Source organism: Falco cherrug, chromosome 1, assembly GCF_023634085.1.
Source record: "Falco cherrug isolate bFalChe1 chromosome 1, bFalChe1.pri, whole genome shotgun sequence".
Classification (NCBI taxonomy): domain Eukaryota; kingdom Metazoa; phylum Chordata; class Aves; order Falconiformes; family Falconidae; genus Falco; species Falco cherrug.
In genome coordinates, this window is record NC_073697.1 from 25,570,074 (window position 1) to 25,597,831 (window position 27,758).

The 27,758-nt window shown below is 43.1% G+C and overlaps 1 protein-coding gene across 4 annotated transcripts; it reads right to left on the reverse strand.

Annotated features, from left to right (window-relative positions):
* Positions 1–35: 35 nt before the first annotated feature.
* RASSF6 (Ras association domain family member 6) lies at positions 36–27,758 on the reverse strand. Of its 4 annotated transcripts, none has more exons than XM_027799770.2 (11): positions 27,628–27,758; positions 16,460–16,549; positions 10,441–10,519; positions 9,066–9,217; positions 7,012–7,103; positions 6,379–6,563; positions 5,964–6,065; positions 4,667–4,718; positions 3,652–3,770; positions 3,462–3,559; positions 36–2,687 (listed from the first exon to the last, which is right to left on the reverse strand). In XM_027799770.2, exons 2-11 carry the CDS (start codon positions 16,513–16,515, stop codon positions 2,612–2,614), a joined length of 1,011 nt encoding a protein of 336 aa, XP_027655571.1. In that variant the 5' UTR covers positions 16,516–16,549; positions 27,628–27,758; the 3' UTR covers positions 36–2,611. The 4 variants fall into 4 exon arrangements, with proteins under 4 accessions (XP_027655571.1, XP_027655570.1, XP_027655569.1 ...); XM_027799769.2 differs by lacking the exon at positions 27,628–27,758 and adding an exon at positions 21,235–21,413; XM_027799768.2 differs by lacking the exon at positions 27,628–27,758 and adding an exon at positions 21,187–21,413.

Consider the following 27,758-nt stretch of genomic DNA (forward strand, 5'->3'; position numbering starts at 1 on the left):
GATGAATTTAAATGAGCACAGTACCCACAAAGAACTAACGCCACAACAAAGTCACAGCTTTATTCCACCAGCCCTTAAACCCCAGCAGACCCTCGATGATCTGTGCTATGTTCTGTAGTTATTTTCCAGCATCTTTCAGTCCCAATTCAGCAGGATAATGGAAATGGATTTGAGTATTTAACATCAGATGGTGGCAAAAGTGGCTCGGTTTAGGAATTACATACTTACACAAAGAATCTGAGAACCTGCTTGAAAACACTTTCTCTTTTCCACGTGGTCTGTGCTGTTGATTGGTCTCTTAATCTCAGACCAAGGCATTATGAGCATTTCATATGCCAATATTTTTATGCTGCACATTCATACAACCACTACAGTATTCACAAAATGGAACATGTAACATAAATAGTCCATTCTGCATAAAAATACTTAAATCCTTCTTCCTGGTTCAAATGAGAAAGAGGTGCCGCTGTGCAGACAGAGATCACCGTAGCCCTTGCTGTTAGATGTCTGATAAATGCAGGCTAGCTTATTTCCCTGCTCATGCATTTGAGCTACCTGAAAATTGCCTTGCGGATGGGTTCCAGTTTGTTCCTTACAGCAATTTAGGCAGAACGAAGCCAGAAATCCAGACAAAGTCTGTTCCTACTCTGCCTCTAGCAACACTTCCACAGTGCTTCAATACAGCCTTTCCGCTTCAGAGGAGCGAAAAACTCCCTCCATCACATGGCTGAAACTGCCAACCTCTACTGTTGCGGCACAATCAAATTATCAGGCTGCAACAAGGCTTTTACCATCAGTCAGTCTACTGTCCGTGCTGTTTCTCCTTCCTCCAGAAGCCAGCCCACACTGCTCCTCCTCCACCCAACCCCTTCTCCCACACTCCTCAGAGCTATTTAACCACTTAGCAGAACGAGCTACAGCTGCACATCATCCATGTCAATCAACCCACTGCCTCTGAGGCAAGGCCACAGCTGCATGTTATCAATGCTAATCAACCCTCTGCCTTCATTCCTCTACACTCCGCTGCTTGGGTTTGGCTATGAACTTGACCGTGGCCTGCTTCAGACTCCACTGACACATGACTTTACCTTGCCAGTACAAGCTGTGATGTCCCAGGGCAAGTTTCATACCCCCTGGAGCTTGGCTAACACGTATTTGAATGGGTCCCTGGGGAAGTGCATACTGCTGCTGTTGCTTCAAGGAACACGTACTTGCACCTCTGAGGCAGCTGTTATTTAATGACATGCATCTTAACCGCTAAATTATTTTTATTTCTCCTCTCTGCACTCCCATGCCCGCAATTATCTTCCTGAACAGGACTGTAATAGACTCCATAATAAAATAAACCCCTTGCCCCAACCACAGTAGCTTCAATTAGCACATTGACTTTTCATTTTTAAATTACCATCCAAGTAACATCATCTCTGGCAGGGTACAGTTTTTCATGTCTGATTTCTTCCACATGATTTCTAGGCCACATTTTGTGCATGTTGATTTCCTTAGTGGTTTTATCTTTTTATCTGCATAAGCCAAAGGCAGCTGAGGCACAACACAGATACCATGCCAAAAAGACAAACTAATACAGGTGGGCAATTAACGGTGCACAAATTGGGGTTTATTTACATCTCTGTAATTTGAACTGTAGCATTCTGTATAACCTGCTAGCTTCGCTGCTGCACACTGTGCTAGGGCCAGATGGTACCAAAACCGCATCCATGGGTAGGCTGCCAACCCAGCCCCGGCACGGCTCTGATGCTCAGCCCCTCCCTGAGTGCTCCACATCCCTCTTCAAATACAAACTCCAGGAAGTGACATGGAATCATTCCTTTCAACAGCAGCAAATGCTGAGGTGCCTTCAGGACCCAATCGAGCAGATGTAATGGTATTTCATGAGAGTTCTTACTTGGCAGTTCATCGAGATGTTTCAGAGAGAAATTCCCTTTTCTGTTTAAGAGCTGAGGAGCTATTAAGTGGGAGGTTTCCATTTATATTTTTCTAGCTGTAGCTTTAAGCAAGTTAGGAATCTACCAATCTGAAGCCAGTGGGATTTCAGGGCTCTCCTATACAGTGCTCTTTTGCTTTGTTTTGTTAAGATAAGTGAAAAGCCTAACTGCAATCTTAGTTACATAAATAACTTTTGCCACTTATCTCTACTGAAAAGCTTCCTCCTAATATAATTCAACATTTTGCTAATGGAAGGAAAACCACTTAATTTTCATATTTTTCTGTACAATTAAGACATTGCTTATTGCAATATTTTTCTCATATGCTAGACTTTTGATAATGGTTTGCAAATTAGTACATTTTAAAGCCTTGTGCTTTTAATGAGATTTCCTACACACACACACACACGCCCCCATCTTAAGCTTCAAGCCAGGTTCAGCATCTGTCTTTTGGGGGATCTAGCGTATCCTCCTGGGTGGGTCGCAACTTGTATTGCAGAGCTGTAGAGGAGTGGGTTCAGTTTTGATAGCGTAATTATCGGAAGAGACTTCAGCACTTGGAACACCCCATGCTGTAAGTGTTCTTCCATCACGGCACATTCAAGCAAGCATACTGACATCCCCTGGGCAAAGGCGGTGCGTGGGGTATTCACAAGAGGCTGTTGGCATCAAACGGTAGTCTCTGTTTTTTTAACAGTTCGACTATGAAGGTGCTGGCATATCATACTCTTCTCTTTTAGGTACCTGAGACACAGAGAGGGAGAAAGTTTTTAAGTAACATAGAATCCTGCAAAAATTCAACCTCAATTCTAACGTGCTAGTTGAATGGCTAAAATACTTTGTAATGAAAGCTGTTCTGATAGAAAACAACAACTGCTATTTATTTTTTCCTTTACATTTCCTGGCCACTTATGATTCAAACTGACCAGACAGCCATTTGATAACAGATCCACAGCTAGTGTAGACTCATTGTGCTTGACCCCAGGACCCATACATACGTTCAGAAATAGCAGGGCATTTTAACTTGTACCTGTTGCGCATTTTCAGCTGCCATCAGAAGAACTCATGCCATTTGTCAGAAGAACCCATGCCATTTACCAGAAGGGAAATTTTAAAGGGACGATAGGAATTTGGCACTAGTCTAGCCTAAATACTGTGCTACCTAAATCGTACCACAGTACATACTGCATTTGTGCTTTCCAAGGAAACACACAGCATCAAGCAGAAACAGAGAAACCAGTCTAAGCCTCAGAAGTGACCTTGAGGGTCCAAATTTTCTAGCATGATCCCTCCATGTATATGTAGTCATTATTTACTTAAGAATCTTTAACAGCAGCAGCTCACCTGGGTATGTGGGATACAGAAAGGATTATAAACCCCACCACATTTCACTTGAGCAGCCGCAGCAGTGTTCTAACTGCACTCCTCTAGGTAAATGCATCCACCTCTTCAGCCAGCCCATAACTGTCAATAGTCTCCTGGACTCAAAGTGACCCCATGCATTTTACATCTGTTTACCTTGCCACTGTCTGTTGAATCTCCTGTTCCTCTTCTTCATTTATCCTGTGCAGAATCGATTCCAAAAAGGGAAGATGAAATTGAATATACTGAGCAACCTATCAAGAAGACAACAAGAAACATATTTACATTATTAACTATGCTCATTGGGAAAAATACTGTGAACTATTGGACCTGGTGATATACATACGTCACTGCTAATCTCTTCCACATCCTGGTCCATGAGAAAAAACTTGGCAATCTTCTCTGAGGGCCCCTGCAAGAGTCTGTGCAGTAAGGGAACGTCTCCACTCCGCAGCTGCTTCTTCTCTAGGATTTACAAGACATGTCGTGACACACAGAACATACAACAGTTCCTCTAGACATCTCATGCAATCAGTCTTTTTTCTTAACAACGATCCTGCATTTGACTGCTGGGCAATTAGGAGATACAAGTCTCTAATACATATCTGCAGGAGGATGTGACACCTAACTTCTACTATGCATTTTCACAGAAATGGGTAGATGCCACACAAAGTAGTGTGAAAATATACAAATTTCAGTAGTCAAGTAAGCATTTAAGAGACCCATCAGCTGGGCCATGACTCCCTGAAACAAAATTTACTTCACAGTTTTCAAGCATTGTTCCAGCTTTGTATTTTGACATTTAAGGTACAGGCCCATCAGTTGCGTCCCCCATTCTTTCAGGTATTCCTTTCAATGAAGATCAAATTTCCTTTTTCCTGAAGATATAAACTGTGTTGTGGAAGTAAACATTTTCCACTGAAAAATGACTGCTTTCAGCTAGACACCTGTGATCCAGGACTACCATCCAAAAATGTCAGTTACAATATCCCGTAACACTACCAGGGAGAGACCAGCATCCCATGCGTGTAGCATGGCTGTGCAGAACGGAAGTCAGAGCAGGCAAGCATCTGAAACGTGGCCTTCAAATACAGGAACAAAGGCCTCTTGAGCTGAGCCAACTGCCCAGGCAGCACACTGAAAGCACCTGGAACACAATTGCTCAGGTTTTCCTCTCCACCAGAGGACCACACACCCCTAAGGGGGTCTCCAGAGAAGCCAGAATGCCACCCCACACTCACACTGCCCAAACCAGGACAGATGCCCATGCAGAATCCTGTCACTCCAAGTTAAGCGGTCTACACACACGCACACAGAGGAGAATCAGGGATGAAGTGATCACACAGCAGTGTCTGGCTTACCTCCGGATGCATGGATAATATAAAGTGCAAATTCATGTGGGCTGTTTTCTATCTGTTAAACACAAACAAAAAAAGTCTGTTCAGACTGACTGATACACTTCCCCAGCATTTCATTGTCAGCAGATAATTCTCTTGTGCTTCTAACTCAGACATTTAGGTCAAAGTCTGAGGCTGGGATCCTGTCTGTGTAAGAGTTAGGAAGCTGGGTTTGAGTAAGATAGAAATCCACACTGCCACATGTATCGTCCCTGTACCCCACTACCTTGCAATTGCTTATGTTACCATATTGCCCAAATCAGAAACATACCATCTTAGACCGCACCTTAGATCTTTCCAGTCTTGTTTCCTTGGAGCATCCTTAACTACTTCACACAACTTACTTTTCAGGTGACCCACAAATTTGCCAAGAGTATCACCTTTAGGATAAAACCCTGTGATCTCTTCCTATCCACTTGCCCACACAACCACATTCAGAAAATAGCAGTCCTTTTGGACACTCATTCTTCAGCTTATTCTCTACAACTTGCTCTGTAATCCCATTCCTTATGTTATTATTCATAGAAGTCAACTTCTCATTTTAGTCTTACGCTACCAAGTGTTGCTAACCGTATGAAGTGATTCTGCAATAGCAAAGTCTCTAGACAAGTTAAATGGAAAACTATCAAAAATTGCACACTAAGAAGCTACAGAGAATAAATGCATTGGAGAAACATGCAGCCTGAATGGTAGATAACATTTTTTATTGAGTATAATCATGTTTATAGGAGATGGTACCAGAGAAACTCCAAGAAAAAAAAAAAAAAAAGAAAGAAAAGAAGTCAGTACGGCACAGATCTCAAGCACTAGTTTTCACTCTGACTTTCTGCAGCTTTTCATGTGCCTGCATTTAACAGGATGAACCTCCCGGACACCCGGGCTAAAAGAATTCCACTTTAAGGCAAATGCAATTATTAGGGCCCGTCAGCAGAGGGAAGCACGGGCATGTGCATTACACACCCCTCACCCGTGCTGGGGAACGCTGCAAGCGCCGCAGCACGGTTCCCTGCTGCGCATGAGTTAATAGAGAAGCCCCCACCTAGACACCCAATATAACTTCTCTAGCCTCAAACCGCCGTGAAACATTCGTAAGATAAACCCAAACCATTTCTTAAAAATGGCCCCTGTGGGTGGTTTTTTTTTTGGAGGGGGGCTCTATTTATGCACTGTCCCCTCCCGGTTATTTCCTTCCTTTGTCGCACACTCGAGTCAACATCTCTGGAACACGGCTGCGCCTGCTTCTGCAAGCACATGGAGTTACCTTAAACTTTCGAAGCAATTGTTCTATCACTTGTCTTGTGCTCATCTGGCTGTTGATCCTTATTTTGGTTTCTGATCCAAAAGCCGGAGTAAAGACTGATGTCTAGAAACAAAAACAGCGCATGAGGGTGTGAATGTGAGGACTGCTGGATGCAGTGACATCACTGAAAGGATGTCATCCAGCACAGCTCTGGGGCAAAGCAAGCAGTCAGGTATGCTGCCACTCTCACTGGGATCCTGCGGGCAGTGGCCATGCACACATGAAACCCACCTTCCCCAGCAGAGCCCAGGAACTGAGCCCAAAGCCCAGGAACCCCAGCCTGGCCACACAGGGGGGCCAGCAAGCAGGGACCCTCTGGATGTGTTACCTGTCCCGGAGCCTAACCTGGAGTGAGAAAAGACAAGCACATTCATACCTCATAGTTGTAGAAGTGGCCATTAATCGAAAACCTGTGAGTTTCTACTTCTGTCTTCGACATCATGGGGAACTTGGTCCTCTTCCGCACAGCCGCAGCATCGCCGCCGGCCCTGGGCAGGGTAGCACAGTCATGTTCCTGCTCGCTCTTGGACTTCAGAGTGCAGCTTTCGTAAGGTGAATAACCTGGACAAAACGAAACTGCATCAGCATATTGTACAGCTGCTCTACCCTCCTTGCCAGCATCCCCACAGGAAGGAGGCTCTTGGCAGAGGGATTTTTTTTTTTTTTTGTAATTATGTCTTTTGGTGGAGGGATTATTTTTTTTCCAATTATTTTTGAGGGGGGAGTGGGAGAGGAGCAAGGTATAGGTGCCTGATGAAGAGCAATAGTTTGTCTACACTGGCCACAGTTTGCTATTTTGTTCGCTTCTTGGGAATGATTTCTTTGGTGAAAGCACAGCCTGTTAGCTCTGGCTGTTTGAAAAGTTATTTGCACAGCAATGGTTTTTACTAACCAGTCACAAGTCAGTGTTTCACTAGCACATAATGAATGTTAAACAGAGACAGAAAAAGATTTGACACGTTAGGCCTTCCCTACTAGTACAGTCTCAGAACAAAGAATTTTTACTAACTTTTCTCAGGGTTTGGCTTTTCTTCAGTAGATTTCAATGTCTCCCCACTAATATGATGCAGGTCATCAAATTCTCCCCAGCGTGTCATCCCCCTGAAATACCAAACATATATTTATAGTTGATTACTCGTTAATTCAGTGATTACAATTTCTCCTGTAACCAGGCTTCATGTAATCCATTCCTATACCAGTTCAAAGCTTTACAGAACACAACTACATGCTTCAGTGTGGTATAGGAAGCCAGTAATTTTAGTTTATGTCATAATAAAATTAGTAAAATGTGTTATGACTAAGGATCCCAAACGTGACACAATCCTATTTAGAGCCTGTTGAACATTGACCACACTGTCCCTTAAATAATTTGGAGTAATTCTTTATCTGTTTTATAGCAATGCCCTGGATTCATAACATGTAGGACACCAGGCAGACATACAGAAAACACACATACAGATTGTGGTTTCAACAGTCACAGGGACGCATCACGTCTGTTATACAGACGGCGACATGACTACACTAGCCCCTTGTGCCATCCAAAGCAGTTCTGTACGACAGCAGGGAAGTCAATCTGCCCTGGCGTAAAATCCAACTTTCTTTATGCCAACATTTCCATAATTCATTGCATAAACTCTGTAGCAGAAAGTCTTTGGCCAGTTACTGCTCTGACTGAGAATAAACCAATTTGTAGGCAAATATTAAAAATTCATTTCCCATATATATTCAAAACAATATTCAACTAACTCCAAGCAACATGCCAAACAACAATCTCAGTTGTGTTCTGTGCATTTAAAAAGTTCATTTAAGATCAAACAGACAAGCTGCTCTGCATACCTTAAAGCATGTCAGGGCAGCTTCACATTTCTGTGATCGTGAATTAATATTTACTTTAAGTTTCAGATCTCCACCAGTCAAATTTTTTTAAGAAATAAAGGGCAAAGCACAACTTAAACTGCCAGAGCGGACCCTGTCCTCCAGGCCACGTGCACCCCGTATCAGTAGACCTGGTCAAGGTAAGCAAAGAGAACGAGATGTGCCTCAGGCTCGAGTTTTTGCTAGTTGCTCCCGCCAGGTTACAGCCCTTCCCTTCAACAGCAAGAGGCAGGGAGGAAGACAGTCCCTGACTTTACTGGAACTCCACAGCTTGCAATGATGGGAGAATTAAATCCTCAATTTAAACATGTACCTTGTGCAATCCAAGACAGTGGATAAATAAAAAACCAAGCTCAAAAACAGAATTTGTCAGTGAGTCATTCAGGGCAAACATTGGCTCAGTCTCCATATTACACATGACTCAGCTTCAGCTCATCAGGTACAATTCAAAATTCACCAACCAACAGTTGGGAAATAGTATTCAAAACAGAAAGAAGAAATGCTCTAAGGACCGACACCAGTTTTTGAAGATATGGCCAATCTAGCAGGGGCCAGATCAGCGCAATGCACGCAGATTTGAAATGTCACAGGCAGCAGCCTGGAGGAACAGGTGATCTGGGCATGTTTCTGAGGGGCTTTAACACAAGACTGTGCATGGACAAAGCCAGTATTCATTCCCAGGCTTGACCTTCACCCTGAGAAGCAACGGTTTCACATCACAAGCACCTGGGAAGGTAACCTGTGATAGACAGTCACTTCACACTAACTCACCAGCTTTTTGCCTCATGCTGTAGAACGTGCGTCACCACGAGGTCTTTCAGGGGCTAACGACATTATTAGGTGTACACATATACATGTGAGCTTATCTGGCTTTTTTTAAAAAAAGACATACATATAGACATACATTTCCCAGTGCTTGCATGGGAATAGTCAGTGTAGACAAAAGCAGCCTCCTCCACCTTCTCAACTCTTCTTAAGCCCAAAGGCAGACAAGGAAGCTACAAAGACACATCCTTCTGCCTTGCAGAAGCTGTTGAAAGACCACACCAATTACAGAGTACTGCTGTGCAAGCAGCCGCCACAGCCGTCAGGGAACCTGGGGTATACAAGCACCCATATATGTCGAAGCCGCCTACATGAGCTGTCTTGAAATACTAGTCTGCCTCCTTATAGAAGCTGATACATTACCTTTTACTAGGGAACAAACCAGCGTTCTCTGTTGACTTCAGGGTGACAAAAGAGGGTATCTGCTTCTCATCCTGAATTTTTAATCTGATAGGATGTCGGACTCCCCAAAATATTGACACGATTCCCTCAATAAACGGTTTGCTTTCATCTTGCTGAAAAAAAAAAAAGAAAAGGGAATATGGACCACTTATTCACACAACAATAACAGAGTAATAATAAGAAAGTATTAACAGTCCATCTCCCCTCAGATTAACAGGAACACGATGAAATTGCTGAGGCTGACAATCCTGGAAGAGGTGACCTAGAGAGGCTGTGTAATCTCAATACTTCAGGTATTTCCAAAACTGCTAGCTAAAGCTGCAGCTGATCTGATCTTGCATCAGCATTAGTCTGACTCTGGCTGGGAGGTTTTCCAACCAATACGTCCATAACTCCATACAATTGGAAGCCAAATCCTATCTGTTCTATTTGGATGAATCCTCTTCTGAAACCTGGGTGCTAAGAAGGTGGTTAAGGGGAGGGAAAGACTGCCGGTGAAGGAGAAAGAAGCAGTCGACGGAACTGTCCTTGTTGACTCAGGGCACTGCATCAGTCCAAAACCTGTTATCGGTCCCCATTCTTGCCGACTTAGAGCTGTCACTGCAAAACAAGCTGGCTGGAAGCTAGCTGGAAGCAGGGGCTGCCTGTTTTCAGATCCTTTTGGCCCAGAACTGCTCTGAAGTCCTTTTGGGTCTTGATATCAGCAAAACAAGAGAAACACAGCTTGAGAAGGAAGCTCAGACCTCTAAACCAGGGACCCTATGGTATGAGACATACAATTCAAGCTTTCATTGTCCTTCAGCTCCACAGGCCCTTCTGGTCTCCACAGAGGACTTGTTCCCAGGGTGTTACTTGCGAGCATTTTCTCTGTATGGCAAGCTCATATTCGAGGAGAGTCGCCCCTTACCCCAAGTGACAAAAGTCCTGCCACTGCACACTGTGGGCTCAAGCTGAAGGAACCGGGGGGAGCTGCACCCCACAGAAGTATTTGCAGTACTACCTGCCCCCAGCAGCTAATGATATAAGGCTGGAGAGATCAAGCCGAAGAATGATTTCCTGCGATACGCTAAGGAATAGGATAGCAAGGAGATCACACTGTTAAACATCTGAAACTCCCACTAGTCTGAACAAACCTATTGCTGCTCTCTTCTCCTCACTGCATTTGCCTCTGGCACTTGCTGTGGCATTTTTTTATACTGATATATTCCAACTAATATACTAAAACAGAACAGGCATCCTACACTGCTCAGCCTAGCTGCATTAAACACCAGGGCTCATTAGTGCTTTCCCTACCATTACATCGTGCTCCCTCTATTATTTTTACTTAGATCCTTACCTGATTATGTGACAGCTGCAGATTTTCTTGATCAGAATAGTAAGAGTTATAAGTCTTCAGAAGAGAATGGAGCTGTTCCCTAGAATAAAAGATCACAATAAAAAGAATAACTTTTTAACTTCTCTATCACTGTAAAATTGAGATGCTAATTGGCAAGGAAACACCCTGTATCAGTTTACCCACTGCACCTGTACACAGGTTTGTTAATGATTAATACGTCAATTTCCAGGAGTAAAATTTTGTCAGGATACTGGGTTGTTTCTTTAAAGACCTGATACACAGAGGAAATTAATTAGTCATGGTCTGACATGAGTTTAATAGCACTGCCCCAGAATAAGCTGTACTTTGGACTTCTGTTACAGTCATGAGGGGGAAGCAAACAGGAAAAGCACACCCATGTTACAGATTATTTTAGTTCGGTAACAATTAGTTTTGCCCCCCATGACCATTTCCACTGGAGTTTTATATTTTTTCAGACACTTTTCTCATTCCAAAATACAGTATGCCTAAAGAAAACATTTCCCTTTCCTCCTGCTTGAAACATAACAGATTTGCAGTAAGTCTTTTCTCAGAGGAGAAAGGATGGAGATGAGGAGAACCTCTGCCAACAAGCAAGGATTATAAACCTGCCCCATCATCTCTGATTTCAAACAAAATTCACGATGCAATTAAAAAAAGCAGCAAAACATTCTATTTTGAAAACACTGCATTGAGGCACGGAGGCAATGTGAGGCACGCTGGTGCTAATGATGTTTAACAATACTAAAAGAACCACCACCAGAGAGACCTATGCCTGTCTCCATCCTTCATGAACTCACAATGCTGCAGGACAAGAGGGTTTCAGAAGATGCTTCAAATCTGATGGCATTTCAAAATAACCAAGTTAGGGCTACCGCATATCCCAGTTTAGAAGCCACAACTGCCGCCACCCCCACCCAAGCTAACAGCAGCCATGCTGTGGACGGCCCCCATCAGTGGCATGCCCATATAGCCGTTGTAAACAGATAAGAAGCAATAAATGCCACACTGCACAAACACAGGCTGGGCATGATTGCTTCAACACTGGTGCTGTGGAAAAAAGCACCTTCTGGTTACTGCTCAGCAGCTGCTGATGCCAAGTCAGCAGTGCCACACTGTCAGGTGAGACGTAAGCACCATACAAGTAGACATACATGGGAATACCCTCTTCAGAGCAAAGCTGCTTGAATTACAGCTCGAGAATGAATTTGGGCAAAGGACATCGCCTTCTTAGCACTGCTTTTAAAGAAAGATACACCCCAAGCTGAAAGAGTCCAAAGGAGAGCAGGGGAAATGTCAGTGGCATGAACCATGAAGACAAAAAGCAAGTTGCAGCTCAGGCTAAAGAGGGGGACCAAAAGAAGAAATAAGTGATCTGTATTTCAGGACCATCAAGAACAAAACGCTTTTTCCTACACCAATTGAACAGCAAAGACTATTCGGACTGTCACTCCAGAAAGCAGTTTCCACTAGCAGAGATAATTAAGCATGGGAAATTGCATGGAAGTGTATGAATTCTTCCTCGCGGACAAACTTTAAGCACCAACTGAGATGACTAACTACAAGACTGTTTGATGCACTGTTTTGCAGTGGTGAGTGAAGACACCACGTTTGTTTCTAATAGTGTCTATTATTTCCATGTTTTTGTCTAGTATGAGATATTACAACAGCGGAACCACAGGCAAAACAGACAGCATTTGCAAACTCTTCTCAGAAGTTCCAGAGAGACCTACTGCAACTATTCAAGACCCACATACCATCAGAAGTACTCTTACAACTCCTACACCAATTGTAAGTTAAAAAAACCCACAAAAGAACCAAAAAATCAAGATCATAAACACACGCCAAAAACAAAAGCAAGAATTGACTTCCAGCACTGTCACTGAAAAACAAATCACACATGGTAATGATGCTCAGTAGAAATTACATTTTTAGATTCCAACATTCAAAAGCTCACCAAGAACATCCAGGAAATAATGTCAGAGATGCAGGAATATACGGACCAAGACTATGTGCAACGTATCACACACTACCTTCCATGCAAAAGACAGTTACAAAGGAACTTCACAGCCCAGCCCTGGGGCATTGGAAACACTGGCATGAATAGTTTCAGCAGAATTTTTCACAGTTGTTTTCCTGTAACTGTCACAACACATCCCAGAACATGAGGACATAATTGATGGTGACAGTGGCACCCTTATCAGAGATGCCAAATCTAAGAGTGACCTCTCCCCTAAGAACGGGATCAGCTTCTCCATCACTGCAGAGCAGTTCAGTAGGATATTTTCAGGGGTGAAATGAATATTATTTCATAGCATCACTCTCTGACCAGATTGTGACTCAGTTCACTGAAACTGGGTGTTTAAATGTCTGCACAGTTGACTGTGTGAACTTGAAGAAGTCAGTGCTGCTCTAGAGATCTCACCTGAGCATATTAAGGAACTCCAAGAAATCAGTGCAAAAGAGTAGAGGGACAGATTATGCAAAGAAACACACATCATTTTGGCTGGAAACTGCTGTAAGTTTTAAGTGTACCAACTGGATGACAAGAGTCTTCTCCTGGGACTGTCACAGCATTACCCCCGCAGTACACACACTCTGCTGTGGCTTACAACACAAGCGCTCCTCTTCCACCTTCAGCCTCCTCTGCCTACAGCCTCTTCAAGAGGTCAAAGCAGATGCCTCATGCAGGACTCTTTTTCAGTTGCCACAACTTAGAATTTATACGTACGCAAAGCACCAGGAGAACACGCTGCCTGAATAACACTCAGCAGAACTGTATTGCGACACGAGTCCCTACATGAGATACTGACCTGTAGCACCAGGACCTCCCCTGGGGGCACGGTGGGCAGACATCTGACACTGCAGAGTGCCCAAGGAGTGGGACCAATGGCCGCTGCTGACCAAGAGCCTGACATCGAGACTGGTCAGCAGGAACGTGGCTTTCCCACAGCCTTACTGGCACACTGGAGCAGGAAGCTGGGAGGCCAGTCAATGTGTGCATGCCACCTTCGGGGCAGAGGGGCAGGCAGTGTGCGCGAGGGAAAAGCTTTCCCTGGCATACCCTATCCCTCCCTTGCTCCACTTCATAAAGGGGACTTGGTGGTGTCCTGTTGCTTGGTGAGCCTTTTCCCAGGGTGGAAAGGGAAAAGATAAACACGGCTTTTACTCAACAGGTAACATAAGGATAAGGGCTGCACCACTAAACTCAACCAGGTTAACTGCATTCCCTTCTCGCACTCCGGATGTAAATTATTTACTTGGTAACTTACTGCAATACCCCTAAAAATATTTTCAAGTGCCTTTATCGAAGTGCTGGGCTTCCAAACAGCATTTACAACATTTACTTCAACTCACTTTGGCCTTAAATCCTAGTGCTACAGGTGGTAAAAGCCTCTCTTTCTGTTGCGTTGGAATAGCTCAGTACAGGTTCTTTGTGTCTCGTGAGCTATGAGGGATTGTATTCAGGTCATCCGTCCAACAGGGGAAGTTTCAATAGACTTAAGATATGAATCAGATACAAGGAAAATTTTGGTTGTGCTCCTAAAGGTAAGCAAGATTAACCACGCCTTGGCCTCACACGCAGGCAAAATCCAGATGCAATGTCAGATTAACATGCAAATAGGAGATATGTAGTTTTGTTTGACAGATGTTGCGATAGACCACTGATCTGCTTGCAAGGTGCTTAAAATTAAGTCTTTTTACACTTTGCAGCCTAATATCTTCAGCAATCATTTATTGACCACTTATTTTGCAAGCTTTTTCCAGATGAAAGAGTCAGGGAGATCAGTTCCCTGAAGACAGATTAGCACTACAAAAGGACCTGGGTTGCATTCTGAGGGCCCATCTGTGGCTCTTGGTCTGTGCTGGCTATGAAGGTAAATAAAATCATAAGGCTACAAGCACTAAGTAATGTGGTAAGGGTTATCTCGGAGGCGGATTCTGTTTCTCAGAGCAAGCTCTGAAGATTTTCACTTAGTTTCTTGCCTCATCTAGAAAAACTTTCCATCACTTGTGCAGAAGCTTGCGCAAATAAATCTTTCAGGTTTCAGTCTTGCATTAGTGCAACCAACAGTGACAAACCATACAAGCAATGAGAAAAGCCCTGAGGGAGAGATTAAGCAGCAGCTCACACTGATTTATTTGCCCTTGTGTGGTGGAGACATCAGAAAAGATCTACCTTTAATTCTTTTAGGCCCAGAACAAAATCTTACTGTAACACACCTTCCCTATGAAGGCCCAGAAACCTCCCGAACCAAGAGGCAGACTGTCATCCCGTCAGAGTTACCCTGCCAGGAAAGCAGCAGCTCTGTTGCATTGCAAGGCTGTTTCTCACAGCACAGAGCTTTGTGACAACAGCCACATGCAGCCATTAATGGAAGCCAAAGCCCAGTAACTGGTAGAAGGACTTAGAGACAAACCCTGAAACAGCTAACATTTACTGCAGATCCACCACTTTCATCTGGAATGAAGGCAGGATACAAGGGAGGTGCGAGGTGAAGCGCCCTGGGGGTAAACCACAACAGAGCCCAGGCTGTGTTTGCTTGTAACGCTAACCCAGGAGAACTCACCTGTGTCCCTCTTCTCCCCCAAGCCCTACGCATTTATCCATGGATATTTATGGTAGTTATGCTTGAAGACAAAATAGTTCAGCAGCCAAATAATCCCACACGTTTTGGTCAGCCCTTTGATCCAGCACTTGTGCAAGTCCCAAACAGCAGGCTTGCCACATCAGCAAGAATCGCATGATAAAACTGGAAGAGGAGTAACGTAACAGCAGATTCAAGGTATAGATGAGGGACGATAGTCTGGAAATTGCATTGGAAGCAAGCTTGAGTACACACAGAATACATTAGTGATTCTGGAAACACTTATTTGGGTTTTTGCAAGGCAAAGAAACTTGAACAATACTTAAAACCATGACCGTACTGCAGAAGGATCTCAACCAGGATCCACTTCTCACCACCTGAACAGGCAAACATATAGGGGAATAAAACCCCAGAGACATTGGTTCATCTGGTACATTTCCTAATGCTTTTGTATGCCAAGTACATGAAAGTTCACTCAGATTAATTACCTCTGACACAAAAGCATTATGTCCCAAATTAGTTGCAATATAAGAGGAACAACTCTTTAGGTGAACGGGAGGGATGCATTTATTGCCTGCATGCTTCGAGCAAAGCTGACATCCTTCCTTAAAAAGGGAGAAATTGCCAGCACTGCTCACACCACATATCAGAGCATCAGGATTGAGATGAAAATACCTATTGCAGCATGATAAAATTTATCACTGGCCCCATCCCTGGGTGTGTTTACAGTTAACTTCTTCCCACAGGAACATCAAGGCAGATGGAAATGAAGTGAGAAAAGAGCTCCCTCTTCCAGCTCCTGCGCTCTGGTCAACCAGGGAAAAATTAAACCTCTAAAAGGGGGATGGAGCTACATGCCAGGTGGCTTGGGTTTTACGGCAGTGTTAGGAAAGATTCCTACCAGCCCAAGTTAGCTGTGGGAAAGCATCCCACAAAATACAGTTGGAGAGCAATTCCAAGGTTTTTACAAGTACGTTAAAGAACCACTTTCACCCACCCCGGAACAGAGCTGGCAGCCCAATAGGTTCTGCAAAGAAACCCTGCTGTCTGGGGCTACAGACCCAACCCCATGCCTCAAGGAGTGCTCACATTAAACACTGGAACTTGTATGCAATTCCAATAGGTCAAAGATAGGGAGGTGGTCTTCCCTAATTTGGAATTTTATTTCAGTATCCCTTAAAAGTAGTGTTCTACCTAATGAACAAAATCCACAAACCAAAAGGTTTAATGCTCTATTCTTTGAAATCCATATAAAGGGCAACATTGTTCTGTAGATACTACACAGAAAGCAAGTTGTAGAAGTTGCTGCTCTACAAGCTCAGCTCTCCACAGGATTGCCTGTTAATGAGTCAATATGGAGTAACTTGAAAGAACGCAAAGTCATTAAACATTGGGGTTTTTTGATCCTTTACCTGGTTATGAACTTCTCCTCATTGATGCAAACAGAAGGTAGATGCTGTGCTTTCATAGTCACTTTCTTGATTTATTCAGAAGAGATTAATCTAAACAAAAGGTTAAAAAAATAATTACATCCACTAATGCCACTAAAAGACTATGTGGTAAATACAACAACAAAGTCTTGGTTTGCCAAGTGAAACAGGCTTGGACACTCAAGCTAAGGGCTAAATATCCCATATATTGACTACTTTGTACTTAGCCTCAATACTCACATATTCCCCACTCCTAGTAAAAGACCCATAAGACATTCCCACCAAGTATATCACAGTACCTTAAATCCCAAGTACCACATATACCAGGACCTTCTCAAGTAGTTCTAGGGCTACTCTACAACTCTGTGATGCTTCACTTGTTAGTAGGCTGAAACTGCAACTCATTTACTGGTTAGGATTAATTTCTTAATTATGTATACAGCATTGCCCAGGGTCACAAAAAAAAAAAAAAAGTGACTCAGCACACCACCCATAACCAGGTTTGTAAAACTAGGCAAGAGAAGAAGTGTTGATCATTGGCAGTGTCCTGCAGCACACAAAGAAAGCAACTGAGATATTAAAGAGAGAACAAGGCTATAATTAAAGTGATGTAGCAATATAATTTACAGATCTCCATGTAGTGATTGCAGCATGTTGTGTAGGCAACAAGCCAGACTCATGAGACTCCAACAATGCATTCTTCAACAAGCTTAATTATGGAGTCTTGCCTGCTTTCATTCCCCCTCAGGTACTAGAATAAAAGGCAGACTGAGGAAAGTAACTGAAGAGACTGAGATTCAAGATTGACAACTGATACTGGACTGAAAAAACTGAGTCTCAGCCCAAGAAGTGGCGTCACGCAGATGGGGTGGGGAGGAGGGGTGGGAATGAATCCCACAGAAAGCAGTAAAATCTCCAGCGACTGCACTGGAGGTTGGTCATTCCACTTTAATTGCTCTCTTATTTGGGCATGATGACAGAGGAATTTGCCTAATAGCATTTGAGGTCCATTCTCCCTCATGCCAGGAGATTGACTCGAGTCTGACTTCCAGCTGCATGGGACAGAGCCTGGACAAGGACATCCAAAAAGTACTCTGTTGTCTACAGTACTAACGACAAGTAGCCTTCAGAAAATCAATTTATAAAAGAAATTCAAGCTTGAAAAGATCATAGCTAGCTAAAGAGTAGGTACCTGGCTTCTGTGCGAATGATCCTACACTGCTGAGCTTCTGGTTTAGAAGAAGTTACATGAAATTTCTATACTCACAGATGAAGGACTTTAAAAAAATGTGTGTACAAACAAACAAGAAGTTTCACATAAAAATACAGTATCTTCACTCTACAAAACATATCGGAAGTTATTTCAAAACCTCTAAAACCAGAGTGAACCACCAAAGTGGGTGGAACAGGAAGGATCTCACATACCTGCTGTCCTTTGGGTGACACCCATCGAGGCAAAAGCACACCTGAAAGCCAAATAAGCCCAGGGACTTCTGTACAGACATGAGTTTGCATATAAGAAGTTGGTGTACGCCAGTACAATGGTGTTGTTTCTTGGCCTCTGAAATGAGTGCAGTAACCATTGGCCACACCCTGAAATCTGATTTTTATGTGATTTACTAATACCTTTAACTGCATCAACTGCCTATGCCAGTGTAATTTCAAAATAATTTTAAAAGATGCAGAGGAGTTTATGTATGTTGGCACTTGAATAACTGCATATACGCTTAAGCTTCCTCTCATCTGTCAGGAAACAACACGTTAAGAAGAGTGGGCAGCCAAGTCACCGCTGTTAACTGTCGAGCAGCGACTGGCAAGCACTAGCACTGCTTCATTGCTTGTGGTCGCGTTCTTCTCAATAGAATGTGACCTTAAAATGATTCATATTAAAGAAAAAGCTGATCTCTACAGATTGAGAGAAGCAATCTTTACATGTACACATGAAAAAAAAAGGAAATTATCACTGAACTACCTGTTTTGTTACATCATGAATGTAACTAAATTATTTGCCATAAAAACCTTGAGCATAACTTGAATCAGCTGGATGCCATTAAAATGAATGAAACAATGAAACAAGCAATGAAACAAGCTGGAAGAGTAGCTGGTGACGGGAACAGATCTTCACCAGCACCTTCCTCTTTTCTCTCCCTCACTGCCCAACCAGCCTGAACAGACTGACCTTTTCTTCTACGGCTGGTGCAGAAGCATAAAAAATACTCGTTACATGTTCCTGGGCTACGTGACCTATTCTGCTTATCAGACTTGTACAAAACATTCCCACATCACAGCTCACGCTAGAGATAAAACCCTTCCCCATGTAATGTACCCTTCCTGTAGTTGCATTTTGGCTACAGACATCTTGCGACCTTTATTTTCAGTCAACCTTGAAACCCACAGGTCAAGCACCCACAGTGACTTCCGCAGTGCAATTATGTGACACTACAAATGACAGTATCTTTACACTGGTGCTCCATAAACCCACAGATCTGTCACATTTTCTATCACTTCTTGATATTTTATTGTTTTCCATGTCACTCCCCTGTAGTTCTTTCGAGGAAGCAAACACGAGAAGCAAGATGCGTTTTTTTCCATTGTTGCCTTTGATTTGAACTAACAAAAACATGCTAGTTTTCCAGCTCTTCCAACAATATATGGTTGTGGCCATCTATTCAAAGCTGTTTCCTGACTTGCTTGGTGTCATACAGGCATCTTCATCATGACATTAAACTGGACCACAACCACAGAATTCCTTCAGATAGGTAAGACCTTGAAAGTGGGACCTTGGCTGGACTAACCCCCTGGCCTGAAACTTAACTAAGCATAAACTTGATGCTCAGAGGAAGACTGACTGAAGCCTAAAATACTTCTGAAAGGAAAGAAAAGAAACAGGAAGGAATGACATAAGTCAATGAGAAGTGGGGCAGATGCAAGATGAGGAACTCTAGAGGAAGACTGCAACTGCTGGAGAAGTCTAGGAAAAAAGAAAGGGAAAAGAGACCACTGCACAAACCCAAAGCTGCGAGAGGATCAACAGTTGCATCAAGGGCACAAGACAAATCTCACAAAGGTAGTGAACTTCACTTCTCTATAAGATTTATAACTCATCAGAAATACATTTTTTTTCCCAAGAAAAAGTCAAAGTGTTAATGGAGAGGTAGATGAGAGGACTAGCTTAATTTTATTAAATACCGTGATCTTTAAGTTATTTGCTTAAGGGGACAGCATAGGGACAGGACAGTGGAGGAATGACAAGGCAATGGTAAGAACAAACAGCCATGCAGATTTTTATACAAGGATGAAAAGAGGCCATTGCAGAGGACAGCTGGAAGGAGAAGGACACCTGACAGCCAGAGCTAAGCCAAGCAGGAACAGCAAAATAGCATTTTGATTTGCATGTAACAGCCTGGATGTGCTTTTCGGAGCATCCATATATTAAGATGGGGACTTGCAGAGCAAGTGGTGTGCTATACAGAGCTCCTGCCAACTTTAAAAACTAAAAAATCCACCACCACCACCACCCCCCCCCCAAAGATTTCAAGACGTTCCGAAGCAGTCTTTCCCAAAGCTGTTCCCAAACCACGGGAAGTCAGGATGGGGTGAACCTTCTCAGTTTCTTGTACAGAAACTACAAAACTCAGCTGTCTATTTACTTAGCTATCAACAACATATATACCTAATCTTCTGTACAGCACAAAGAGCTTTGCACTGCAGGCACAACAGCACGTAGACACAAGCCGTTTTCTAAACTCATAAGTGTCTGGTATTTAGAAAAATTTTGGACCACTACCTGATTTTGTAAAAATTAGTTTATGATTTATTCACATACACAAGAAATTCAGTATCAGCAGAATTATTTTACTAGTCTTTACCTAGTCACGCGCTCTAGTTATGGTCCTTCACGTTGGGGTCAATTGTTTTTGGGAGCTGGTTTGTTTTTTTCAAGGTAGATGCCCTCACCACCAAAGCAAAGGTCTAATCAAAAGAAAGTACTGAGTCCAAACACTTGCATTTTCCCCACTGAAAACAAGGGGCTTCTTTTCTTTGTCTTGCAGACAACTTTACACTCTATTTTAACAACTGCTACAGTACAGAGCAGTAACAGCATTACTCGAATACAAAACACCACGTAACTCCTCTGCTCAGGCAGGTTCAGAATGGGCTTTGACCCCAAAACGGAAGGGAGGTTGGTATTTATCTGCACACATGGCACCGTAGCTGCCTGGGTCACAAAGGGGGAGAGACACCAGCTCCCTCGCTGCACAGCAGGATGACAGAGCAGTGCTTGCACCACATCGGTCTTACACACCAAGTAACCTGTTATTATGAAGAGGAGTTACTTTCTATTTCAGGTCTCTTAGGAAAGATAGCTTTTACCTGCCAAAAAGAACAGACAAGGTCACCGACGTAACCTTTCAAATCACAGCGGTGACTGAATGAATGGCAGCGAAGGCTCATGCCCACGTACATGCCGAGCAGCAGCACTATTATCTGCCCATTTTAATCACTACTCTGACTCACACAAGCCACCTCGAGATTTAGGAACTTCTTTGATGAGAATTTCTGACCGAACATTTATCCTTCCCTCCAGCACCCTAATTACCCGAAAGGAATTTAACTTGAGTTCTGGGTGACTGTGAAGGACCTTGCTTTCTACTGACACTGCGGGTTACGCGGCAAGCAGAACAGCTCCAGCTTTACATTCCACTTACCTGTGCCTACGATGAGAGAAGGAGAAGCAGAGGAGGAGCTTCACATACCTTTCACTGAGCCCCGGCAGAGGCATGACAGCATCGCGCTGGCTGACAGCTACCTCTGCCTCTTCATGGATCCACAGAGGTGCTAATTACTATTTTGCTTAACAAACTGGGAGTGCTGGAAACCCAGGACACTCCCCACACCTTGGTGCATGTCGGGAATATTTACCTACCCACTTTCCTTCCTGCAAGCTGCTGACAGGAGCACTCCCTTAGTCAGGGTTACACCTACAGAGAGGCTCCAGTTAACGCTTTAATCACTAACTTTATAATGAGAGGCAACCTGCTGACTCTCAGTAATCATTTGCTGACAGGGCGCACCCTGAAACATCCTGTGCCGAAAGCACTGTTACGCTTTAACCTCTTGTCTGTTTTCTAATCCGAAGGATAAAGTAATTTTCCCTTCTCCAGACATGCACCAATCTTTAGCATTTGGTGGAGTAATTGATGCATAGTCAGATCATGCTTAAGTACAGATGTATGATTTGTAACATTATGACAGAAATTGTGACAACACAGCTCGATCACTTAATCACATAGAGCTGTGCATTCAATTTTTTGCTTAACTGTATAATAGTCTTACGATTATTACTCATTAGGCAAGAGCTGTGCCTGCAAGAGAGAGTGCATCGCCACTTAGCTTCATTGCTCAGCGGCTGATCTTCGAAGCAGATGTTTAAACTGTAAAATACAGCCAAACTGACACACACCTTCCCAGTTCCTGCTTGCCCATCCATTTATAGCAACCCATTTACTCACAAGATCAAGCCTAAAACTGGAAGTTATTGCACAGAGAGAAGAGCATAAAAAATACCGAATTTGCCTTTGTGCCCATTTACGGGGCCTGTGATTTATATAGAGTTACTTCTGCTTTATATAAATTTATGTGGCAGAAAGGCTGAACAGATCCATAAATACTTGATTCCTGATCACATCATTATCCTCTGGTGTACTCCTCCGGAGCTGGACTCACTGCTCTACACACAAGGCAAAACACTTGATATTTGGGGTTACAGTTTGTGCTGCAGTTTCTAGCTCTGCACCTGAAAAATATGTAACTAAGGATTTTGTTGGTGTCTGTATAACATTGAGGCATCTCTCCAAGCACAGGAAGGAGATTTTTGCTCAATTCACTACAGCATACAAGCTTCCATGCTGAGGTGGGCTTGGAGCTTCTCCATCTCATCTGTAACTGTTTAACACAAAACCATGCAACTTCCCAACTTGTTTCAAACCAGAGGTTTGGTTGTTCCTGTCCCAGCTACAGACACTTGAGCGCTCTGCTCTTGGATCAGAGAGCAAGCACAGCCTGGCACCTTCAAGCCTCTAAACTAAGATAACATCAAATCCATCCATTTCTGGCAAGTATGCCACCCTGCTGGACACTTACACAGTAAAGCTGTGAGGTACCAAAAGGCATCCGAGTATTTTTAGAACTGAAGACCACATAATTAGCTCACAACAGGGCAGCGTGACATTAACCCTTCAGTGTGACTGAAGGTTCATCCTGACTCCCAACTTTTGAGGTTTTATTTGTTCTTTTAAAATTATCTTAAGCTTTTGGGAGAGCTTTTTAAAATTTACTAGCAAGTTTTGAAAACCCAGTGCTTCAGTTACTTATGCAAAGATGTCTCGGTGAGAAATCAATACAATAAAGCAGCAAAAAGCCCTATTGTAATGATGGCCCAGAGTTTGCATTTCCAATTAAGCCAGATGTGTTGATTTTACACTGGCTTGGAGAACGTGGCTCAGGTTTGTTTCTCCATTTCACTCTCACACTTGAACTACTCCTACCAAGGGCCAAGTTCTGCCCTCATTTGAGTCACACGCAATTAACTGGCAAGTACTTTGTGGGGACTGGTCAGTGCAGACTAGGAACAGCATCACATGGTGGGGGAGGGGAAGGGGTCTTTAGGGCCACACCACAGGAATCTGTTTACTGTAAACTCCAAGAAACAGAAAGCTAGTATTCCTTTCATAGGAAAATAAATAACTGATGCACAGAGCGCATTACCTCTTCATCCTTCATAATAAACATAGATTTTATGCCCTGGAAGTCTAAGAACAAGTCACAACTCTGTTACACTATTTCACCTCTTAAATGAAAGGGTAACCGTGATTTCTCTAGAACGGAGAGAGAAGGCTGTGCTACATTTCTTGTGCCTTGCATAATTAAAAGTTAAATATTTTCAAGTTAATAAATAATTGGAAGTTGGAGCTCAGCTGTTTAATAACTTGGCCTCAAATCAGTTAACTTACAGACTGCTAAAGCTAGAAGAACATCTCAAGTGGAAAAAACTAAGAGACTCCTGTTTTTGTAGCACACAATCATAACAAGCAGGCTGGCCACGGCAAGGTCATAAACACACGCTGGGCTTTAGTGGGACTGTTTTGATAAACACAACAGGACCTACATGAGCTCACAACAGATTTCTCTGCTTTATAGTGAGAGGGAAAATCCCTAATGCTGCTGGCAAACAGCTGTTTCTGGCCAACTTCAGATCACTAATTCCAAACACAGAAAATTCTTCTTGGAGTTTCTAAGCCAGCTACTGGAATTCAAAAGTAGAACCTCAACTGACAAAATCTGAACTTAACATCAAACAAGGGAGCAATTCTTTCCTTTAAATTACAAACACTAGCAGCAGGATTGCATTGGTAACAGCAACAAACCAAGAAATTTTAAACAACTAGATTTACCCCGCAAAGGGCCTCCCGTTCTTCAGCAAGATTATTTTCTGTCATCACACCAAAGTGCCAACAGCAATACCTGTGTGCCAAGACATGTTTTGCAGACACAGCTGATAAGCATGGAAAACAGAAACTAGGAAGCAGATGATTAGCTCAGCTAATTAAATATGCAATGCTCACATCCACTACAACTCCTTGTAATGTGTCATGGGCCATAATCCCTCACACACACCATTTTGTGAATTTTGGGGGCCACAGGTTTTTAAGGAATAGAAAAGAAGCAGAGCTGATGGTTGTAGCAGCACATGTGCTAAAGGCTACAGGTTTTGACACTATTTAAAGAGCAGGAACTCCCCCTTCACCTGCATGGAAAGCAGCTTGCAGGTATCACTGTCTTTGTGCTCTTGAGCCTCTGCTAGGGGGGCAGGTGTTACCTAAGCATCTGAAACACCATTAGTCATGCACCACAGCTATATACACCCATTGAGTCACTTGCTTGATACTAGAGAGCTTTATAAAGCCATACAAGATTTTTCATTGCCTGGAGCTACAAAATATTATAAAGGACAGAACCAGAGAGAACTGCCCTGTCCAAAGGGCTACAGCCACACAGCCTCTCACTTCCATTACAGCTCAACCAGGAGTAGGATCACAACCTCACCACACCCAGCCAACTTACACAGCACTTAGAAGCCTGAGCTGCTCCACACTCAAGGTTTCCAGAGCCAGATTTCCTTTCCTCAAATTCAAAGTTTTCTATAAAACATCACTTCCTCAGACTTCTTTCTATCACTCTATATCTGTATTCTTCTATTCTAAAGATATAAAAACCCCAGACTGCTTTCCCCAGCCTCAAAAGAGAGCCACAATCAAGACCCCCACACTCTCTCTCACATGCACACACCACCACCCCTCCCCATACAGGATCCTTTTATGCTCAGGTCACTCCTCTGTAACTGTCAATCAAGGGTCATGTGACTGTAGCACCTGGCTCATCTTTCCAATATGCTAATGATTTTTCTTTAATTACTTCTTTCTTAAGGCAGTTCTGTCATAGTGTGGACTGTTTCTTATTTTCTATTCTTTTAAAAAAATACTAGTCTAGTACTCTCCATAATCGAATCATCATACTAGAGCTAAATGAGAGTTTTGGGGAAGCGTTGGATCTGAATTCTGATTTGCAGCTATTACCATCATTCCTGTGAAAGCATACCCACCTGCTGCAGTTGGAACTGCCCTGGAAAACAACCAGTTAATTTTACTGTTACTTCTACACTTGCCATTAGATTGTAAATGGGAAGACTCAGTTTGCACAGTGTTTTATAACTCTTTGAGAGGGGACAATCATTGTGCCTGAATTTTTCCCATTCTCCTCATCCTAGGATGTCCCAAATCCTAAAGCAAACTTCAGCAATAACCCGAATTCCATGATATTTTGCATCGCAGATGTACATATGCAAGTCAGTATTTTCTCCACGAACTCGGTGAAGAAATGGGAAATGTCTTGGCTCCACTGAAGACCAGTGCTAGAGTTGTGTTATAAATACACGAACCTTATACAAAAAAGTCTACCAGTAAGCAGTCCAAGTTTAATTTCTAATGAACACAATGCAAATCAGACATTGGTTTCTTGATTTTGCTGCAGTACATGGCAGTGCATAATGAAATGATTAAGTATCCCCGGTGTACGGTCTGCAGCACGCTCCTAAGCCCTGTTGAATGTGCCTGCAGGTTACTGAGCTCAAGGGGATCTGGGAGGCTGATCACTGTCATGCTGTCAGCGTTCGCTCCCCTACCACTCAGACTTTCAAAGACACAGGTTTTTTCCCCTCAGAATTTCATCTTCTGAAAATTTACACAGTTCCAGATCCAGAGATGGTCTGGGCACATGCAAGTCTCCAGCAAAATTTCAGGGAAGAGCCTGGCAACAACTGGTTTTGTGTGTAAACTGCAAGATATATTTGAAAAAAAAGTCTGAGGTAAACTGCACTTCAGGAGTGTCACTATTACATAGCGTCCTACCAAAATGCCTTTAAAGGAGCCTTCCAAGCCAAACCATTCAATGGTTCTATAAATATACTACTACACTAAGACACACATTCCTACTTCATAGCAGTTGATGCTGAGTCATACTTATGAAGCAAAAACCTCCTAAGGTCAAATTAGCTTAATGTTAGGCTGGATATAGGCTAAAGAGCACTCATGTGAACACCTTGCCATTGTGTATGTAAACACTTCAGTGGTTAAAAAAAATGGTTCAGGTTTCTAGATACCATTCTCTTCACACTTGCCAACAGAAAGTACTCTTTTTTTTCACCCAGTACTCTGCTTTGGGGCACTAAATGGAAGTTGCTTTAAGAAAGAATGATAAGCCATGCTAGCCAGTGTGGCTAGACTTTCCAGACTTCAAGAAAATGGTAAGGACGAGAAAGGATGTGGAAACTGTATTTAGCCAATGTTTTACTGAGTTTGAGATTATAAAGCAAATTAGTAAAGACTGTGTGATACAGAACTATGTGACATCTCTACCAAATTTTACATGACTAGTTTACTGAACCAATGATGGCATAAAATCATGACACTCCATCAATACTGAAGGAAAATAACCTTTCAGCGCACGCAACTTCACTAGGGGACCTAGGAGACTGAACCACGAGTCACCTAGCAAGAGCTCAGCTCCAGTGATGTGTTCTTCTATCAGGTGCCCAGATAAAGAGTATGAAGAGCATGCTCACACTTACACCACCTCATTTATTCTAGCCTCCATTCTAGAAGAAAATCAGATTTCCTTAAAGAGCCATTACACACTAGAGCTTCTCCTGTACAGATGAGGACATACAGTTTGTCATGGCAGCAAAGCAGACTGAAATGTTTCAGTTACCTGTGCATCCCTAATTCTTTGCACAATGAAAGTTTTCAGGTTGCAAAGGAATAGCGTGAGAAACAGTACTCTTCCGCCTTTGCTCTGTGACTATGAAGTGAGGAATCAGAAGGTGGTGGGCATGGGGGGAATGCCTGGCAGCTGCAGCCCGCCTCTGTGTTTGAGCAGCCCACGCTCCTTTGCTCACAGTTGCTGCGCAGTCCAGACGTTCGTTACATTGCGTGCCAGTGGCCCTGCTTGGCATGCAGTTCTTCATTGTATGCTGCTAAGCGCAAACAACTTGAGTGATACATCAAACTGCTGGGAAGCTAGTATAAAACCAGCAACATCTGAGATTTAAAAGCATTTCCATAACGAATATTGACTGCATAAGCAAATAACATCCTTGAAGTGCATCATAAAAATTGTTCAGGGAGAGAGCTGACTTTTTAGGTTTTGTACTTCTAAACAGACAGTGGAGCAGATGATCTATAAGCATCTGTGGCATTTATTTTTTAATTTGCTCTTGAAAATCTCACATCAGCACAACAGAGAACAGCACTGCAAGGGAGCAAGTGCAAAGCAAACCAGATTGGGCTGACTCAGAGGCTCTGCCTTGGGCTTGGTGGTTTGAAGAGACCTCCGTAGCTCATCATCTGACACTGAGACACTGCTCCATGCTGCTCAGTCTTATTGAAAATCACCCCATAGACACAGCAACTGCTTGCTCTGGAATACTCCTTTCTTTCTATACTGCTGCTTTTCTATTACACCACCAAATAACCCCTGTGGGCATCCAGGTGCCTAGAATATTTTACCAAGAGTAAATACGTTTATATACTTACTGTGTCATAACTCTTCTTCTCCTGAGCGTCCAACTGTATGGATGACATTTTACTTCTCATTCAGATATCCAAGGCCCAAACTCTTACGAGCAGGGTCCTAGAGTGCGGTGAGCACTGTGCGCGATAGGTGG

What these genes read in the sequence shown, in the direction of transcription:
- RASSF6 (XM_055716184.1), bottom strand. Translation starts at nt 13,462, where the DNA reads ATGCACACATTGACTGGCCTCCCAGCTTCCTGCTCCAGTGTGCCAGTA. An exon ending in GGTTTGTTCCCTAGTAAAAG is followed by an intron (nt 7,104 to 9,065) that starts GTAATGTATCAG and finishes TTGGTATTTCAG; the next exon opens with GGGGATGACACGCTGGGGAG. An exon ending in TATTATCCATGCATCCGGAG is followed by an intron (nt 3,771 to 4,666) that starts GTAAGCCAGACA and finishes TGTAAATCCTAG; the next exon opens with AGAAGAAGCAGCTGCGGAGT.